This window comes from Protopterus annectens, chromosome 2.part2 (genome assembly GCF_019279795.1).
Source record: "Protopterus annectens isolate FY-2018-M chromosome 2.part2, PAN1.0, whole genome shotgun sequence".
Taxonomy (NCBI): Eukaryota; Metazoa; Chordata; order Ceratodontiformes; family Protopteridae; genus Protopterus; species Protopterus annectens.
In genome coordinates, this window is record NC_056730.1 from 347,200,816 (window position 1) to 347,217,738 (window position 16,923).

At 38.1% G+C, this 16,923-nt stretch overlaps 1 protein-coding gene across 1 annotated transcript in view; it reads right to left on the reverse strand.

Annotated features, from left to right (window-relative positions):
• Positions 1-16,923, reverse strand: part of COL9A1 (collagen type IX alpha 1 chain) — a 655,564-nt gene that overhangs the window by 77,282 nt on the left and 561,359 nt on the right. Inside the window, exons 30-33 of the mRNA XM_044063896.1 lie at positions 16,538-16,609; positions 4,317-4,352; positions 4,167-4,211; positions 2,955-2,987 (exon numbers count right to left, since the gene is read on the reverse strand). Coding sequence (XP_043919831.1) covers positions 2,955-2,987; positions 4,167-4,211; positions 4,317-4,352; positions 16,538-16,609 — 186 coding nt within the window. The remainder of the gene's footprint in view (positions 1-2,954; positions 2,988-4,166; positions 4,212-4,316; positions 4,353-16,537; positions 16,610-16,923) is intronic.

The following is a 16,923-nucleotide window of genomic DNA, read 5'->3' on the forward strand; positions in this document are numbered from 1 at the left end:
GACATCCAGCATCAATAAGCTTTACAGTAAATTCAAAAAGTTGCTGTCCAAGGAAAACAAAACCAAGGTCATAACAATGGAAAAGCACCCTCCTCAGCCTCAACAGGCAAATTAGACAACTTGTCAAATCCTCCAAGGACTTCTTTGAGAGAAACTTAGCAAATACAACCAAGGATAACCTAAGATCCTTTACAGCTACGTATCTGCAGAACTGGTTGCCAACGGTATGACATACACTGACCTCACAGAGATAGCAAACCTGCTAGCAGATACTTTTGGTGAAAATTTCACTCCCTTATTCCCTCCTAACTTATCATAAACCATCCCCCAAATTTGTCCCCTACCCTACATATCTGAAGTTCTAGTATTCATAGCCTTCTCCAAGGCAAAAAGTACAAGTACAGACCTATGGGACCAGACAACATCCAAGGCTGTCTTCTAAACAGGCTAAAACATGAACTAGCATCACCACTAAATACCCTTTTAATCATAGCCTAAGCACAGGTTTTGTTCCTGTGGAAAAGAGAACAGCAACAGTTATTCCCTTCCACAAAGCTGGCCTAGCAACAGATATGGGGAATTACAGAACCATAAACCTGACCAGCCTCATCTGTAAGACCATGGAACGTATCATCATGGACCATCATAGACCTAATAAATAAAGACATAGGTGACCTCCAAACCTGGATCCTACCCAATTCAGCTTCATCAAGTGCAGGTCTAGATGTTAAAGTTGGTGAATTTCTTTGAAAATGTGACCGGGGTATTGACGAGGTCATATCTGTGCACACAGCATAGATCGATTTGATAAAGGCTTTCAACACAATTCCACATTCAGGCATTACCCATAAACTTAGAAAACTGAATGTAAACCCCTTCATTGTAAGATGGGTTTCCAGCTGCCTCACAAAATGGACACAAACTATCAAAGTGGTTGACTCCACATCAAGCAGCAGACCTGTTACCAGAGGGGTGCTACAGGGTCAGTGCTGGGTCCCCTACTGTTTGGTATATACTTCTCAAAACTTCAGGTCAATACTACTGGGTTGTGGCTGACCAAGTTTGCAGATGACTGCAAACTAGGTGCAATCTTTGAATCTCCAAATGATGTCAGTATACTTAGGAGGGTATCATGCAGACTAATGACTGGTTTATTAGTCACGTTCTCAAACTGAATGCAAAGAAATGCATCTTCATTCCCTTTGGCACAAACAATGTCCCTTCACACTATCAAAACAACATCAATACCCTAAGTACCCACAAAGTGGTAAGGGACCTGGGATCACAAGTTGACTGCAACCTTAACTTCGACCACCATGTGTCTACTGTAGTAAGTAAAGCTTTCTATGTAGCACACTTGATTAGTAAAGACATCAACTTGAGAGCAAAAGAGGTAATAACCCCTTCTATGCTCGGCACTTATCCAGTCCATAACTGACTATAATGTCCCGTTCAGCATGTAACATACAAAGCACCAGCAGCAACTGGAGAGACTTCAGAGGTTTCTAACAAAGAAGAACAACAGGTTCCAACATGTGCCTTACACAGACCGACTAAAGTCCCTGTCACTATACTCCGTATCATATAGATCTGTTAGGGGAGACTTATGCCTGGCCTACAGAGCAATCCAAGGCCCAAATATAATTAACTTGCTGCATATCCATAAAAATCAAATGGGACTAGGGCTACCCATTCCAGGGACCTAAATATGGCTGCGACTTAAATGGATATGCTGGAGGGACAGATTTATCTTTCAGTGACTGCCGCATCTTTGGAACAGGCTACCAATTCATGTGAAACAGCACCTCTATGACACTGCTGAAGAGGAATCTGGACAAATGGATGGGTCACCATAAATTCTTACTGGAGACAGGGCCCACAACCCTTCTGGACATGACCAGTCATCACTAAATGCAATCTTGGGAACTGACTACCATTTCTATGGTACTACAATGGGATGAAAGGGCTAGGGTTGAAATGACCTCAGGATCAATAGCTTAGTAATTGCCTATGATCCTATGACCCTATTATTTTGAGCCCAAAACCAGGAAATACTGAGGAATTCAGTAGAGCTGAGAGGTATGACTGGGAGCAATGTCTGGTTAAGTGGCTTGCTCGAGTGACAAAGTAAGCATGCAAAGGCTGTAGAACTCAAACCCAGGCTGCAGAGTCAAGGTCTAGTAGCTGCTGAAAAACACTAAAGAAACTTTCCTATTATTTACAATCTCCCTGTCTGCTTGCAGTTATTTCTTTGATAAAATCAACCCGTTTTACTATCCTAAAATATATAATCTCATTTCCATCATCAATAGGAACAATACAAGAAATTGATAAACTATGAATAAGTGAGTTGGGATATTAATGAAGTACAAGGCATGTAAAAGTGCTCTGCATAAAATATGTTTTAAATAATAAGACAAGGGAAGTTGTCTTCTTGTCCATGTTGTTGCAGTCTCTCAATTTGATTCTTAAATTAAAGGGATGCACAGGCTCTGCTATGAAAGAAAATGTTATTTGTATATTTATTAATCTCTGTCAGTTCTTGTTTGGTGGCACACCCATGACAGATTCAACTTTAGGTATCCTTAATTATCATAACATTAGATATCCATCCATAATACAATTCACTGACTTGTTTTCTCGCAGACTACCCTCTCAGTGAAGAAACAAACCAGGCACAGTTTTCCTGCTTACTTGAGCAATGACTACATGGCATTTGTGAATTATGAACCCACAGTCTTCCTTTTGTCATTAGTTAAGATCCAGTACCCATTGTAGCTAATATGTTGTCATTTTTTTTACTTTTAGAGAAATGATATGCAATCTAGGAAAACAAATGCAAAAACTGTATCATTTTTAATTGTACGAACACTACTCCCACAAACAGTGAAGACAATGGAAACTGGACAGAGAAGAATTAATTTTGTTGCTCAGTTATGACAACTCATACTTACAGCTCCTTTAGGACCAGGTTCACCTTGATCTCCCTGAAAAAAAGAAGATAATATACATGTCATAGTAAGTCTGATGTCTTAGTCCTGGGGCTTTTACTGCATTTCCTATGGTAATGTGTCTGACAGAATAACACGGGTCACATGACTGCTTTAAACTCAATGCAAAATAACTCTGTTAACATGAAATCAATAGAAAGAAAACAGTTTGCTCTTTTAGAAACATCTCATTTCCAGATTCTGAAATCACTGTCAGTTGGAAAATAATTCTCAAAGATATATCATTTTTGAATACATTGATTGTTTTACTGTCTACTGATTCTGATAACAGAATTGTCTGTAAATGAAGCAAATGTTCAGTGAAATGGTCACTCCATATTACTTAGCTATCCTTGTCAGCAGTAACTAACTTAGCTATCCTTATCAGCGGTAGTTAACTATAATTGTAACATAGATCATAGCACTAATTTCATGTTAAGCAGCTTATTTCTTGCACTAGTTTAAAGTGTGTTTACATGTTACCAACATATATTAATTTATTCATTCAGAAAAACCTCTGTTTAAATGTTCGGCATATGTTCTTGCAATCTTCCCTCTAAATGTATTTGAAACTTCACTAGTCCTGCCTGTAAATATTACCAGTGACTTACTGGGAGTTTGAATCTCAGTACTGGGGTCCTGAAACTACTAACATTTAAATGTGATTTGCACACACACACACACACACACACACACACACACACACACACACACACACACACACACACACACACACACACACACACACACACACACGTGGTGGCAACTGAACTTTGAAACTTGCTGGTACTCAGTAAAAACATTTTTGCAGAAAGAAAGCCCCTTGCACATTTGACATTTGAGGCTGCAAATCCCACACCTTCTCACTTATTTATACAAATTCAAGGACTGGTACATGTCAGAGAAGGAGGGCTGTAAGGAAGTCTTCAAGATTCAACAATTCTGAATTTAGTATATGATTTTGTATGTACTTTTATCGTAACCACACAATATTTTTTTCACTCTTTCAATGACTGCACTTACCCTGTTTGAACTTATAGTGGAAACTTCATATTAGCATAGCTTGGCTTAATTGACAGTGCCCAAACATTATACAGGCAGTGAAAGCATATTAGGCTAGCTTCTCTGCATTGACAAATTAATGGGAATCATGTTGAGAGACAGAAATGTACTTACTAGATCACCCCTGTCACCTGGAGTTCCTTCTGCACCATGTGAACCCTAAAGGAATTGATAAATATAAAAAACATTGTTTATATCTCTAGATAAATAATTGTATTCTGGCTCAGTAAATAAGTATTTTGAATTTACTTTGGTATGACTTACAATTTCGCCTTTGGGGCCAGTCTCTCCAACAGAACCCTGCAGAAAAGAAACAACAATGGTTACATTTTAAATGGTTATAGTTTGAGGTAAAAGGGATCACCGTTGAAGACAGAAAAGAAACAACAATGGTTACATTTTAAATGGTTATAGTTTGAGGTAAAAGGGATCACCATTGAAGACAGATGAGGTTGGAGATTTGCTTATAATATAATAATATAATGGACTAGATTGTCCCATATATATATATATATATATATATATATATATATATATATATATATATATATATATATATATATATATATATATACATATACACATACATGAATTCAGTTATACATACATATATAAAATCCCCAAAAATATAGATATAGCTATATAATAAAACACTTGCCAATGTAACTAAGTGTCATGATCTCTAATGCATCAAACAATGTGAAAAATAAGAATAATGCTTTGAATTAATGAGCTCTGTCTGTAGCTGCAGGTTAGAAATAAAGAAAACAATATTCATCTTTTACATGGTTCCTTAAACTGTTGAATAGGTTTAGATTCATAGGTAGTTATTAAGCTTGCAGTCCAAGGGACCATTGAGGAACCTATCCCAAATTCCCAGATGCCCCTAAGCACTGCTTGGTAATCTCACGTGTAACTAACGGACAGTGTGGTACTTAATTGCAAACTACTTTCAGTGGTCTCTGATCATCACATTCTCATTTGTCAGTCAGAAAACCACTGCACTTCATTGGTAATTGAGATTCAACAGAAAATGCCAACATCTTCTGAGACATGCATATTAAAACTTTCATCTTCAGTGTAAATGTTAACAAGCACTGCACAAATCAATGGAGACATGCAAAAGTAGTAAAACTTATAAGAACATTAACACTGAACAAATAAATAAGTAGCAAAATGGGTGCCTAAAGAAAAAGATAATACAGTAAAAGGTGATACTAGAAAATGAACATTACCAGTCATGAAAAATAAGCATTCACTAATTAAAGGCTAAATCAGACAGGTACATTTTTGAGAAATTCTTGATGAATGGCAAGTACTGGGGACTTCTTCAGCCTGTCAGGTAGTAAGCACCAAAGGTGAGGACATTTATAGGCACATACCACCCTAGAATACTGAAGGCATACTGATGAAACTGCTAACAGCCTCTTGGAGGCTGGCATACTGATGAAACAGCTAACAGCCTATTGGAGGCTAGGTTCAGTGTTTGAGTCAAGTAGTACCAGGTGAGAAGTTCCCTTAAATAAGGGGGACTTAAGCTGTGAAAGACCAGGTTAACCTGCAAGAAAGCCTTAACCACAATCTGTAGTCTAATAGGCAATCATTCTAAGCTTTTCAGCACTGTTATCCAATGTAATTTTGTGGCACCTAGAGACCCTAGTGAGTAATTGTGCTCTGGAGTTCTGTACCAGTTGCAAATGGTCAGGGTATGTGTCTGGACATCCCAGTACCAGAACATTGCAGTAATCCAGTTGGGAGAAGGCAAGTGCATGCAGCACTGCAGGAAGTCCAGAAGTTGGGACAAAAGCTGTTTTTAATGGATATATTTCTAAGGTTAAAATAAGAGGATTTGATGACAACTGAGAGCTGATCCTTTAATGTCAGCTTGTCATTTAAGATCACACCTAAATCATGCATCTTTGACACGAAACATAGGATATCAAAACAATTATTGATATCTGGTGTCAAGACTTGAATAATATAAGAATCTCCAAGTGTGGAATGAATACCCCTTGTCACCACCTTGAAGGGTGAAAATTAAACAATTAATGATTATTCAGTCATGGATGCTTTCCATATCATCAGCAAGCTGGCTTAGAGCAGACACAGATTTCTGTAAAAATGAGAGATCCAGTTATATGCCATCCGTATAGAAATGATATTGCAAGCCTCTTGAATAGGTACATCCTCCAGAGGAAACATGTGACTAAGAATAAGGTGAATAAGAGAGAACCCAGAGTAGTGGCTGACTGTACCCTACAACCAAGAGCATAGCAGGAGGATGAGGTGGAAGATGAACCTATCTTTTCTCCTTGTTGTTGCAAACCACAAGTCTGGTCTGAATTTAACTACAGAAATGTAGACCACACTGTCAAGTGTTTCTCTACTTCACATCAGCCAGCCAGTATTTCTGCTTAGATTGCTAACCACAGCTTAAAAAATAAATAAATAAATATATATATATATATATATATATATATATGTATATATTATGTGTGTGCGTGTGTGTGTGTGTGTGTGTGTGTGTGTGTGTGTGTATATATATATATATATATATATATATATATATATATATGTATATATAAACCTAAGTAGAAAAGACGAAATCGAAGCCAGCTAAAATGCTGTGTCAGATCATTAGATCACATACCTGCAGGATAACAGAAAAAAGCCACACAGCAGTAATGATATGAACTGAAGTATATTAGGAAGATAGAGGAACCAGTACTGACTATCTGTTAGTTGTTGAGCAGTCAGTTGGGTCAGCTTATAATAGGACATCATCAATCCCCATTTTCCAATTTTCTACATGGGGTCGGGGCATCATATCAACTCTTTCAATTAAGTGATGCTCTTCTACTTTCTTTGACCAGCATGCCTGTCATAGTTCTTTTTCACATAGTCCGTCCAACTCTTGGCTGTGCATCCTTGTTTCATCTTGCCTTCTTACTGTCTCTGCCACATCTTCTAGGTTCCTAGGTAAATACTAGGCTAGCCTTCTTTGCTGACCATTTTAAACCTATCAAATTTCCCTTTTTTGCTCAAAATAACCTATAACTATTGGTTATGGATCGGTCTTAGCTATCCTGAAGTCAGTATATACTACCCCTAATGAGAATAGCTGGGATCATACCATAGATAATTTGAGGGGACCCATGCATGGGATAAATCATTTAAAAGGTACCTCTGTCCATTAGTAGTACAGGGCCAGTCCTTGGGTACATTTTCTGTTTCCCATCCATAGATCTAAGCTGCATTTGAATGTGGACAGGAATGGCCCTCTTCAAATGCAATTTGAATCAATAGATGAGGAATCAGAAATTCACTCCTGTCCCTTATGGACAGTGGCAGTCTGTAAGATACTCAATGCATAGGCACAAATCCATGAGATCCTAGGGGCCATATATTGGGTAAAATCAGGGTACATTGCCTAGGCTTGTAAGGACTCTTAAGCTATTAGTCTAGTAATCTCCTATGTATTATGTGGATGGGAAGTCTTTTCAACAGCAGGGGTATCCTCTGCCAGATATATCTGTCCCTCCAAACCATTCTGTTGATGTTGAAGAAGATTTTTAGATTCTTACACTTGAGTATTTCTGATGTCATTTGACTTGTTGATATACAGTAAATCCATCAGTAATGGGTCACAGGATACCTCATATGCCAGGCAAAAGTCACCTCTTAGCAGTCTATAAGATACCAACTATAGTGACAAAGCTTTGAGTCGGTCCATCAGAACATGTTGTTTAGACCTTGTGTCCTTTTAGTAAGGCATCTCTCTGGGTGTTCCAGTTGTTGCATGTACCTGGACAAATACATGCCAAAGGGGAGATTACATTCAATGACTGACCTAATGAAGGCTTAGTGAAGGGGTGCAATGACATCTCTAGATCTAGACACAATCCCTTTGTTTATAAGCTATGCAATATAGAAGGGCTTTCTTACAACAGACACATGTTGGTCAAATGTTAGGTCACTACCCACATACGTTCCCAAATCCCAAACAACTGTGTCAACTCCTAGGGGTGTATTGTCAAAGTGGTAGTTCCCTGGGGTACATAACTTCCCAAAGGATACAACAATGCATTTTTTGACATTTAGTTTCAGCCCTTAATTTTGGTACCGGTTATTTACTTGGGGCAAACTGTTTGGAGATTCACTGACTGTTCCTAGCTTGCAGTCATCTGCAAACTTAGTCAGCAAGAGCCCTTTGGTATTGGCCTTTACTTCAGAAAAGTAGATGCCAAACAAGAGAGATCCCAGCACAAAACCCAGGGGACTCCACTGGTGACCGGTGTCTTTGTGGCATTATCTTGTTCACTAAATCATCATCTGCTTTCTTGCACATGTGACTAAAACAACATAACCTGTTCTCCCTGACCTGCTCTCCAAGGGGAGCTACTCTGGACCACAGTGTACATCCAATCAGCCTTCTCAGATACTTCTCCATCACCTCAAGCTTCCTCAGTCACTGTGCTTGACTGTCCAGGTTGCTGTGCCATACAGTTGCACTAGTCACACCACTGTTTTGTGCACCTTACTTTTCAGCTTTGGCATTCTTGTGTCATGCAATAAACCTGACACTGTGTGTCAGCTGGCTGTAGCCCTTCTGATTCTAGTTTGACCTCTTCACACAGACTTCCATGTCTCAACCACCCCTCCCAGATACTTGAAATTGCTAACTTTTTCCACTATGTTCTTTCTTTCGTTCTTACTTTTTCCTGATTTCCCACAGTTTTTGCTATGAAAACTCTCTTGAAAATAGTCAGTTTCATCCCATCATGTCTTCAGTTTTGCATTCCCATCTGCTATCATTTGATGGAACTCAAATTTAAAGTCTGTTTATAGTGTGACATCATCTATATACAGCAGCTTTGTTGTTTTGTTTCCTCTGACCTGTTCGGTAATGCAGTCTACCACCATTATGAACAACAGTGGACTCGTAGCAAAACTGTGATGAGCACCCACTCCCACTGGGAACTCTTCTGTGAGTTAAAACACAGTTTGTATTTATATCACTGGATCTTTGTACATAGTTTGCACTTATTTTATCAATGTTTCTGGTACTTAGAACCACTGCAGGACTGCCCAAATAGGCCATCTTGGGACCTAGTCATATACTTTCTCCAAGTCTAGGAATGCCATGATGGACTCTTTCCTCATCACCAGCATCTTCTTCACTATCCATCTAGCTTATTGCAAACATCAGATTAGTAGTGTTTCATCCTAATTTGAATCTGGACTGCTCATCTCCCATCTTACCATGTACGGTTCTACATATGCATTTATCAAATACATTGTCCAGCACTTTCATGCAGTGTAATAATGTGACAGGAGTTTGATCCCTCTACACTGCTGATAGCTAAGAATGTCCCATTTGCTCTTCTACACTGGCACTAGAATACTTACCCTCCAGACATTTGGGATATGCCTTTCTCTCCTTACTGCAATAAGTACTCTCAGGAGCCATTTCAGCCCTTAACTCAAGCAACATTTTGCTCATCTGCTGTGACATCATCAGAGCCTGCTGCTTTCTGTGAGTTTTCTTTCCTTAGTACTGTGCTTAATTCTTCTAGCTGCTACTTCCTCCTTCATCATAGACTATGCATGGAGCAGTGCATCTTCTGTGGAGTTTTCTTCATTGAGAAGCTGCTGGAAGTACTCCTGCTATCTGCCTTTTATGTCTTTTGCACCAGTGAGTAGATTGTTGCTGGAATTCTTTATGAATGATATATGAAGACTATTTTCTTTGTCTTTCTGTCTTTGCCTTGCAACCTGATGCAATTTCTTTGTGCCATCTTGGTAGAATTTCTCTGATGGCTTGTTTTTGTCACTGTGAGCGCAAACTTAAAACATTTAGAACTCTTCAGCTTTGAAGAATAAACACAGTGGAAGTATGAATGAAGGCTTCTTCTGATGTACAACAGATATCCTTCCTGTAGTCAGCATCAGTTAGCTGCATGAGCACTTGATGCAGGTGCAGTCAATCATTACGGGGCAGCTACCTCTTTCTTCACTACTGCTTACCATGCCTTTGAGATCACATTGTTGTTCCTTTTCCTACAACTTTTGTAACAATTCTGTAGAAGCTATATTCCTTTTTCAAGCAAGTCTGTCAAAGTTGTGATGTAAATATACCTTCATACTGAATGTGCCTTCAGCAGGAAAGGTGAGATGATAATATATGGTCAGCGAGAAAATGAGAAGTAGTGGGTTTTTTTTTTAATCCCATGCCAAAGAAATGACCCTTATAGGCAAAAGAGATAAAATGCAGGTCAAACATTGAAATTCTGGAAAACGCTAGTCCAGTTGGAGAGAATGTTAGGAAAGGCGGCACCAGAGCCACCAAAATAGCAGTGATGCATCATACCACCAATAGCTAACACTGGGAATGCATATTCTGATAATCCTGACACCAGGCATACAAATACTGAGAACACCTAGGTTAAACACCCAGTAGTCCAGTATACACCGATGAACCTCTACCTAGTGACCATCAATGCTTCATTTTTTCCAGGACAGTCATCCTGACAGTAATCATGAGGATGACCTCATGCTGCCTAATTCTACCTTCTAGCAGCTTGGTGTTCACACCTGCCTCTGCACGGCCTTGCAGCTTCAGTCCTACAGTAGATGGCTATTAACATGCCTGCAGTAAAGATGGTGATTGGTCATATCAGGACTGAAAGGCCAGCTGGCTACAATTTTGTACTTCAAAGACTTATCAGACAAGAATATCTGTACATTTCCTAGTACGCTCCAGTCATACTGGTTTGGGCTGGGAAGATGTCCATTCTTTGACTGCAATCAAGGCATACAATCTTATTTAACATTCTGTGTATGTGCCAATGTTTCCTAAACCAGCACCATAGTCATAAGCAAATGTGAATCGTTTGGGGACGTTTCAAACTATTCCAGAAGTTTGCATTCTTGTGATACTTTGTACTTTTCCCTGTACAGAACAGATATTTTATATGAGACTGCTCTATCTGCCCTAGTGGTAATAAAACACTTGAACTAGTATAAGGCAGATAATATTAATTTCTAGGAAAAACAAGAAAACAGGTGAATAACAGTGCAAACTAAGACTTAGAAAATAATATTTATCCAGAAATACAAGACTAAAGGTAGACTGGTTACACATGACAAGATGTTTCAGCACCATGAAATTAAACTTCATAAGGCTTATAATGTGGGCTACAAATTGGTAAGTAATAATAATTTATGGCTTATGAAACAACTGATGATGACAGTCCAGGAACATAGATGGATAAAGCATTGACTATGACCCAGTTGACCCAGGTTTGATTAGTGGTTAGGGTGACTGACAGAGTGCAGGAAAGGATGGGCATGCTTTGCCCAGGTGGAAGGGAGTTCATTGGTGACGCTCCCTTAGGAGAATAGTGGTTTAAAGAAAAGAGTTGTACTTGAATGTAATTGACATGTGGAAGGTTGGATTGGGCATATAGAGAACCCCCCCCAGGACAGAAGCAAAGACAGACATAATCCCAGGATGTTGTTAGGATCCATGACCAGCCGCAGCAATACTGAAATATATCCAGGGGGATAAGAGATAAGCTGGTAGACCCAGAATGGGTGTAGGCATGGGGGGGGGGCAGTTTGGTTAAACAGTGTCCCAAGGAGGAAAGGGGGATCAAAAAAAATTTTTGAAAATGAATCAAGTGAAGATAAAGAGCTGTGCATTGATTCATTTATTTATGTTTATTCTGCAATTACCCACTGAATACAATGCAAGATTGTGGGAAGCTGGAGCTTATCTCAACATCCACTGGGCACAAGGCATACAATCTCATTCTGAAAAGGGCACCAACCCATCTCAGGATGCAAACACACACACACACACACACACACACACACACACACACACACACACACACACACACACACACACACACACACAAAAACGGACAATTTACAGGAGATGGCATTCTAGGGAAGAAACAGAAATGCTGGACAAAACCTAATATAGACACAGAGAAGATGAACAGAGTCTACATTGAATGCACCCTAGCAAAGAATTGGATTAGTAATCCAAGCACTATGGTCATAGTTGTGCAATATACAGATATTTAGCATCATCAAGCACTCCAAAGCTGGGTTTGTTGCTGATTTGGGAAATACCACTTTTATCATTTGCATCACTTTGATGACAAGAAACAATTAAAGAAGGCACAATACCATCATGTTTTGAGGGCTAAAATGGTGAGTCTGAACTGTAGTCCACAGTTCATGGTTTTATACATGCTTAACTTTTGTAAAAGTTAATAAACTTTACATTCTCCCTGGTAAATTAAAAAAGTGTTTATTCTGATAATAACTGAGGCACTACAGTTTTTTCAGCAAAACATGAAAAATGGTTCCAATCAAGAAATTGTGCCCAGACTTGAAATTGCAAACAGTAGTAATTTATTCAACCAGTACTTTCCATAGACTGAACCTTTCTCACTCTGCTATAGAGATTTTTACTATAGAGGTTCAGAAAGGTCTTCAACTGAAAGGTTTTAGGGTGGACTATATCAAAGTTGAGTAAAGATCAAGTGCCACTACATGACAAAATGCACAGCCATGTTAAGTTACAGAAGTAAGGAAACATAATTTGTATATACTTTAAAACAACAAACTAACAACTCATTGACAGGCCTATTAAACAATACCTGTGTCAATCTCCATCACACAGCAAAAATCAAGCAAGAGTTACATTGCATATCATTTTAAAAGAAAATAGTAAAATAATTAAATAATTCCACCAATCAGCTAGTAAGGCACAGGTAGAAACTACCCTGTCTTTTATAAATGCTGACCCAAGCCAACTCTATAAGGAGCCAGGCAAGGTAGTAAGATGAAAATCTGTTCCTGGCAAGAAAACCTCAAGACATAGATAGCAGATCCTGCACTGTTCCTGAGAAATATTTACAGCATCTAGGTTCTAAAAAAGCACCTTTTAGCACAGAGCCTCTGTAAGACCCATCTAGTGATCACAGAGCATATCAGAGAGGATGCTGTTTCATTTTTATTTGTCAATTGTGTAAACCCACTTGGCACAAGCGTGTCTTTTCAGGGGTAACCTTAAAAGCACTGATTGGTTAAATGAATGGGTGGGATACATACAATAAGCAAATGGAATCAAGCCAATAGCTTCTGTATGAAACTTGTTATAAGTTTAACAGCCTTAATCTTCTGCATTAAACTGCCAAGTTTAAAAAAGTCTGCAGCTTATAGGCATATAGATATCCACAAAAGTCAACAGTGATTAAAGAAAGACGCTGATAAGTTTGCCAACAAACACTCTCTGGAGTCAAGGTAAGCAGTAAAAGGGGGATATTATGATTTGGACAATAAGAAGGAATGAATGCTTCATCTTTTATATTACAGAAGTGGTGAAGAACTTGAGGAATGCTGCTTCCCTAACCAGAGAGAACTTAGTGATAAATTGGATCTGAGGCAAAACTGTTAAATATAAACTTTTAGAGTTTTTTTCAAAAAGCTGTTGGATATTTTCAGGGTGTCTTTAGATTATCTGCTTAACTCTTTTAATCATCTACAGCTATATCTCACAAAGCTGGTTAAAAGTAGATGTAATATTACTGTGCAAGTAGATGGCGAAGGCCTGTCTCAGAAACAGAAGTCAGATTAGACTATTTTTAATACTGAGGAAACCATGAACTTTTACCTAAATGGCAATACAAGTAGAAGATACTGGCAGACCAGCCTGTTGGGTGTGTTAAATGAAACAATAACCAACTGGATGAGAACAAATTAGAGGGTATATCTTCACTTCAAACATAATTTTAATAATGGTTCACTTAGTAAAGCTTATGACACTTTAAAAAATTGTCTGGATCAGTTATGAAGTAGATGGGTTGAGAAATATAAAAGTACCAAGGCTGTATTTCTAAGTAGGCCACTCTTCAGTCTATTTGATTTTATTGAATTTTCAGAGCTTATGAGCTTGAATTGTCTATTGTTTGTTGTACTTGTAACAGATATATTCCTCTGTATTTAAAGAAGATGACAATATTGTTTGATAATCTATTTAGACATACAGTACGTATATTCAAAGTGAGGGGAACTACAAAATGAAAAAAGGGGATTAATATTACATTAACCAGAATATTGGGATGGAAATTTGCATGGATGTATATAAAGGGACAAAATCTAGGAGTAACAACCAACTTTTGAAATACACTGATGAGTGAGATTCCTGAGTTATCTTCAGTCCATGTCTTTGGAGTTATGGCAAACAAAATGTTTAACTGTTCATGGAACTAAAAAAGTAGGTCTCACCACTAGTAAAAAGCATCATGTTTTTTGAAAAGGATAACAACTAAAACATATGGTTTAAATGCTACTTTGCAAGTATGAGTCAGACTATCCATAAGTTCTAAAGGAACATTCTGCACAAGATTACTGCCCTCAACAAAAGGTACAATGTAGGTTTACTAAATGAGATTATAATATGTGACAACATGTCAGGAAAATATTCTTTGCTGGAAGCTCAGAGATCTTCATCTGTACACCATGGTAGATGCAATCACTATGGCAGAAACTTTCAAATGTCTGCCAGACCTGAGAAAGATCATTAAGCATTGGGGGGGGCGGTACAGAAATATTTCAAAAGAATCATAAGCTAAGTAGACTGTTTTTCTGAATTTATAATTAGTCCTCATAAACTAGTCCCAGATTAACTTCCATGAGATGGAACAGTGAACTCTTTTATTGCAGTATGAGGGATGCAAGTCTCAGACAAGTATATATGAAGACATTTATAGCCAGAGTTTTAAGCCATGGAGATCTAACAGGCAGCACTTATTTTTTATAAATTTGATCCATGTATAAAAAGGACAGTTATGCATATGGTCTGTTCTGCTCCATTCAGAAATTTCTGTATTGCTGTACTATGTTAAACACAAATATATAAAGGACAATAGCAAAAACATATTATGTAAGATCTTCTGGTTTCAATATTTTCACACTTTCACTGCTAATATAAACTCAGCAAAACACTATCATGTTTGGTGAATTAAAAAATAAATTACTTTTACACAGTGAGTTTGTTTTTCAGCATGGTACGCAGCAGAAGTTGTCTTGCAGTGTTTTAAATTATTTTCTAGCATGTTATAGAAGATTCACTTAAGTGTGCAGTGTGATTATGGTTAATAACTCAAGACGAACACAAGAGGGCTCTATCCTACCAAAAATGTGAACACATTTTTCCAGCGTAAGGATGCTTAATCACCCATTGCAAAATTGTTTCAGCGGTTTTGCTAGCTGTTAGTTTCTATTTCCAAAGTAAATGTGAATAATAAAACACATTCAGATGTAGAAGTCAGTCTCCTCCAGATATAATGTTTTAATTAAGCATACTTCTATATTTACTCTTTATCTCAAGGGAGGGTAAGCTTTTTTAAACTCTTTGGTTTACCCTTCAGAAATTTATGACAGGATAAAATAAATGACTAGATTAAAATGCTTTTTTTTTTAATCTAGAGAAATCCCACTCTGAGTGTCTCAATGTATCTTCCCAGTGAAGCAGTTGAGTTGTAGAGGTATGAATTGTGGAACACTGTAGAAAATATGGACATAAGGTGCTTATAAGTAAACTATTTTTTTCTTCAATGTTATACCAGCAGTATTAGTAGAGCAATGTATTTGCTACATATGCCTACTGCAGATTAAGCCCCATGGCAGTCCTTAGCATTAGAAGCATAATAAAACAATATGAATTCTATATGCCAGAGGAACAGTCACCTTGTATGGACAATAGTGCACTGGTCAACCATCTGTATTCACGCTAAGCACACAGGAGTGTCAGTAGATTACTTCTGAAATGGTGAGGCAGCTCAACTTGCACTTTGTAATAGCAATAATGCAGGTTTATTTGAGCTTTTTCATGGATATCCGCAGCTGAAAAGTAATACTAAACAGTTCTGACCCTTTACTTACAGCCACCTCCCAGAAAATGCACCACGTTCACAGCGTCCAAATGGCAGCCAAGAAACTTTTAACATTTATAAGGAATACTGTAGAACACATCAGAAGCTAAACAGCACAGGAGGATGTACAATTCATTGTGTTGCTTGACAAGCTACGGTGTCTGTGATGACAAAGAATAGGAGAGTAGGTTTGCACAGGGTGCCATAGTGGGGGCAGCACCAAGCTACTGTCCGGCAGAGAAACTAAAGCCCTTACTCTAACATATAAATAAAACGTGATGGTCTCTTAATTATTAACAGACAGTGCCAGTGTGACGTTGGTCAGCTAGAACACCTATCCCTCTTGGCAGTTGTTTGTCCATATCTGCTATCCTTCCAGAATGTAAGGAATAAGTGCACAACACAGAGACAATATCAAATGAGAAATAATACATACAAAATAGTCATTCTTCAAATATAAGCAAAAAAAAAAAAAAACATGCAAACACTGCATAATCTAGGCACTGTATGATTTAGGTTATATTTCCTTACCCTGTCACCTTTAACACCAGGAAGGCCAGGTGGCCCAGGAAGTCCTGGGAGTCCTGTATCTCCTTTAGGACCCTATTTGGACAAAAGACAGTTTAAAAGTTAAAAACTGTGACTTTTGTGAAGGGACATATTCATAATACTGTGCGTGCGTGCATTAGTAAAGCATTTGAAACTTAGCTGCAGCCTAATTACAGTTAAACTTAAATAAAAATAATAGAATGAATAAAACATCAGATACTTAGAAACCTTTCTTACTTTTCCCTCCTATCTGCACACCCTGTGGTTTGCATTCCTGAGTAACAGAAGGTCCTTTCATTTTGGCTGTCAAAGGCAAGGGCTGTGTAAATAGTGTCTGGCCTGGATTACAAGGGGCTTATTCAGGCTCA